A 3,455-nucleotide genomic window follows, 5' to 3' on the forward strand; every position below is an offset into this window, starting at 1 on the left:
GCGAAAATATTTTGTAAAACTCAATTCACCCCCCTCTTGAGTATTAAAGCCACATGTCCAACAAGTGGTATCAGAGCTTGAACTCTTGTGTAAAGAGCTTAATCGCTTCAAGAGAAGGGATGGCTTCTTTGAACCATGATATGCCCCTTGAGGGATCTTCTAGTACTAGACCTCCTTTTTTCAATGGCGTCGATTATTCCTATTGGAAGAGTCGAATGAAAATATTTCTTCAATCTAATGATTTAAGAGTATGGAGTATAGTTGAAAAAGGGTATACACTACCTACTATAAAAAAGGAGAAAGATGAAGATATTCCTAAAGATATAGATAATTACACTGAAGATGAAATTAAGAAAGGAAATTGGAATGCTAGAGCTCAAAACTTGATTACAAATGCCTTAGGTCGTGATGAATACTTTCGTGTTTCAAATTGTAAGAATGCTAAGAAAATGTGGGATATTCTTCAAATAACCCATGAAGGAACTAGTGATGTTAAATTTACAAAATTAAATGCACTCACTAGAGAATTTGAAATTCATGAAAATGAAAGTATTCAAAGTATGCAAAAAAGATTCACACACCTTGTCACTCATCTAAATGCTTTAGATAAATCTTTTACTAACCTTGAGTTAATTGCTAAGGTGATGAGAAGTGTGCATAATAGCGAATGGCAACCTAAGTTGACGGCTATTACGGAATCAAAAGATTTGAAAACCATGGATCTTGCAACCTTGTTCGGCAAGCTCCAGGAATATGAAATGGAGCTAACCAGAATAACCTTGAAGGAACAAGCCATCAAGAAAAGTAAGGGAATTGCCTTGAAGGCCTCGACACCAAGCAAAGAGAAGGATGAGGAAAAAGAAGATGGAGATTCCGAAAATGGTCTTGACGAAGATGAGATGAGTCTCTTCGTAAAGAAGTATGGAAAATTCTTTAAGAAGAATTTTTCAAAGAAATCCGCATTTCCTCCTATAAGAAGATCTAAAGATGAAGGATCCTCACAACTCACTATCACTTGCTTTGAATGTGGAAAAACCGGTCACTACAAATTGGATTGTCCAAATATTCAAAAGAAAGACAAATATGAAAAGAAGCAAGGCAAGGACAGAAGGAACTTCAAGAAGGCTTATCTTGCTTGGGATGATGAATCTAGTTCTTCCGATGATGACTCCAAGGAAGAAGCAAATCTATGCTTCATGCAAGATGGAAGACCACCGGAGAAATCAAGCAAAGGAACTCAACATATATGTCTAATGGCAAATGAGGACAAAAATCAATCTGAAACCGAGGTAAACTCATCTTGCTCTACTTTGTCCCCTTCATATGATGAGTTGTCTGACATGTTTGAAGAAATGCATAATGAAACACTAATACATGTTAAAGCTCTTAGAGCATCAAGAAAAACTATTAGTTCCTTGGAAAAACAAATTGCATCTTTAGAAAAGGAAGTAAAAGAGTTGAAGGATGAAAATGAAACTCTCAAATTACTTGATGCTAGCATTGGTTGTATTAAATGCCTATCTTCAAATGATCATGCATCTTCATCATGTACTTCATGCAAAGATCTAAACAATGAAATTGATTATTTAAATGAAATTCTAAGCAAATTCACATGTGGAAGAGACAACTTAAATGTGTTGCTTGGTAAACAAAGATGCATATTCAAAAAATCCGGTTTAGGCTTTGACACTAACACACAAGAAAAATCATATAAAAACTTTTTCATTTCACCATCCTACATGACAAGTAGCCCATTCATTAAATGTTTTCATTATGGTGGAAAAGGTCATAGTGCATCCACTTGTAAAGTTAGAAAGAATGGTATTATTGGGCTAAAGAAAGTGTGGGTTCCTAAGGGAACTTAGCCCAAGACTAACACACAAGGACCCAACATGGTGTGGGTACCAAAGATTAAATCTTGACTTTGTGATGTAGGTTTGTTTGAAGGCTAAAAGCTCCAAGTGGTACTTGGATAGTGGTTGCTCAAGTCACATGACGGGAGATGTAACTAAGTTCCAATCATTCATTAAGAAAGAACATGGACATGTTTCCTATGGAGATAACAACAAAGGAAAGATTCTTGGTATTGGAAAAGTTGGTAATTCCTCCTCCGTTTCTATAGAAAATATTTTACTTGTTGAGGGCCTTAGACATAACTTGCTTAGCATTAGTCAATTATGTGATAAAAATTATAAAATTATTTTTGACTCAACCTCTTGTAAAATTGAGAGTCTAATTGATGGGCAAGTTAAGTTTCTTGGTCATAGAGTGGATAACATTTATATGATAGACTTAGATGGTATGCCTTCAAATGACGATAAATGTTTGATTAGTAAGGAAGATGACTCTTGGTTATGGCATAGAAGAATAACACACATTGGCATGGGTCAATTAAGCAAATTGATATCCTTAGACTTAGTAATTGGGTTACCAAAGCTCAAATTTGAAAAAGATAAAGTTTGTGATGCTTGTCAAATAGGAAAACAAGTAAAGGCTTCTTTTAAATCAAAAAATATTGTTTCTACCACAAAGCCTTTACAACTTTTACATATGGATCTTTTTGGACCAACTAGAACCATGAGCTTTGGTGGCAATTACTATGCTTTGGTCATTGTGGATGATTATTCTCGCTATACTTGGACTTTATTTCTTACATATAAAAGCGATGCTTTTAAATCATTCAAGAGACTTGCCAAGCTTATTCAAAATGAACAATCTTCAAATATTGTTTCAATTAGAACCGATCATGGTGGAGAATTTAAAAATCAAGAATTTGAAATGTTTTGTTAAGAAAACGGTATTGAACATAATTTTTCTGCTCCTAGGACTCCACAACAAAATGGAGTTGTAGAAAGGAAAAATCGTGTATTGGAAGAACTTGCTAGAACAATGTTAAATGAAAATAATCTTCCAAAATATTTTTGGGCGGAAGCCGTCGGCACCGCATGTTATGTTATGAACTGTGCTTTAATTACACATATTTTGAAGAAAACTCCCTATGATCTTTACCGAGGAAGAAAACCCAATATTTCATATTTTCATGTCTTTGGTTGCAAATGTTTTGTCTTAAATAATGGAAAAGAAAATCTTGGCAAGTTTGACTCTAAAGCCGATGAAGGCATATTTCTAGGATATTCACTTACAAGTAGAGCTTATAGAATTTATAACAAAAGAACAATGGTCATTGAAGAGTCTATTCATGTTGTATTTAATGAGACTAACAATGCCTTGCCTAGAAAGGAACCTTGTGATGATGAGGTTATAGAAAGCATGGAAAACATAAACTTGAATGACAAAGAGGAAGACGAAAGGCAAAAAGAAAAGGAAGCAAACAATGAAGAAACACCAAGTCAACAAACCAATGATGGAAACAATCTACCACAAGATTGAAGAGTAGCTAGAGGACACCCCATTGATGCGGTAATAGGTGATATATCCAAAGGGGTAACTACTAG

At 34.6% G+C, this 3,455-nt stretch overlaps 1 protein-coding gene across 1 annotated transcript; it reads left to right on the plus strand.

Annotated features, from left to right (window-relative positions):
* Window positions 1-716: 716 nt before the first annotated feature.
* Window positions 717-3,390, plus strand: LOC133306244 (uncharacterized). The gene is made up of 4 exons (XM_061506531.1): window positions 717-1,644; window positions 1,786-1,847; window positions 1,936-2,098; window positions 3,083-3,390. The coding sequence occupies exons 1-4, from the start codon at window positions 717-719 to the stop codon at window positions 3,388-3,390; spliced, it is 1,461 nt and encodes a 486-aa protein (XP_061362515.1).
* Window positions 3,391-3,455: the final 65 nt, after the last annotated feature.

This window comes from Gastrolobium bilobum, unplaced genomic scaffold, assembly GCF_033153095.1.
Source record: "Gastrolobium bilobum isolate Gb01-03AN ecotype WA unplaced genomic scaffold, APGP_CSIRO_Gbil_v1 utg9052, whole genome shotgun sequence".
NCBI classification, from domain to species: Eukaryota; Viridiplantae; Streptophyta; class Magnoliopsida; order Fabales; family Fabaceae; genus Gastrolobium; species Gastrolobium bilobum.

What these genes read in the sequence shown, in the direction of transcription:
- LOC133306244 (XM_061506531.1), top strand. Translation starts at nt 717, where the DNA reads ATGGATCTTGCAACCTTGTTCGGCAAGCTCCAGGAATATGAAATGGAG. An exon ending in CAACTTAAATGTGTTGCTTG is followed by an intron (nt 1,645 to 1,785) that starts GTAAACAAAGAT and finishes ATGGTGGAAAAG; the next exon opens with GTCATAGTGCATCCACTTGT. An exon ending in TTGGGCTAAAGAAAGTGTGG is followed by an intron (nt 1,848 to 1,935) that starts GTTCCTAAGGGA and finishes TTTGTGATGTAG; the next exon opens with GTTTGTTTGAAGGCTAAAAG.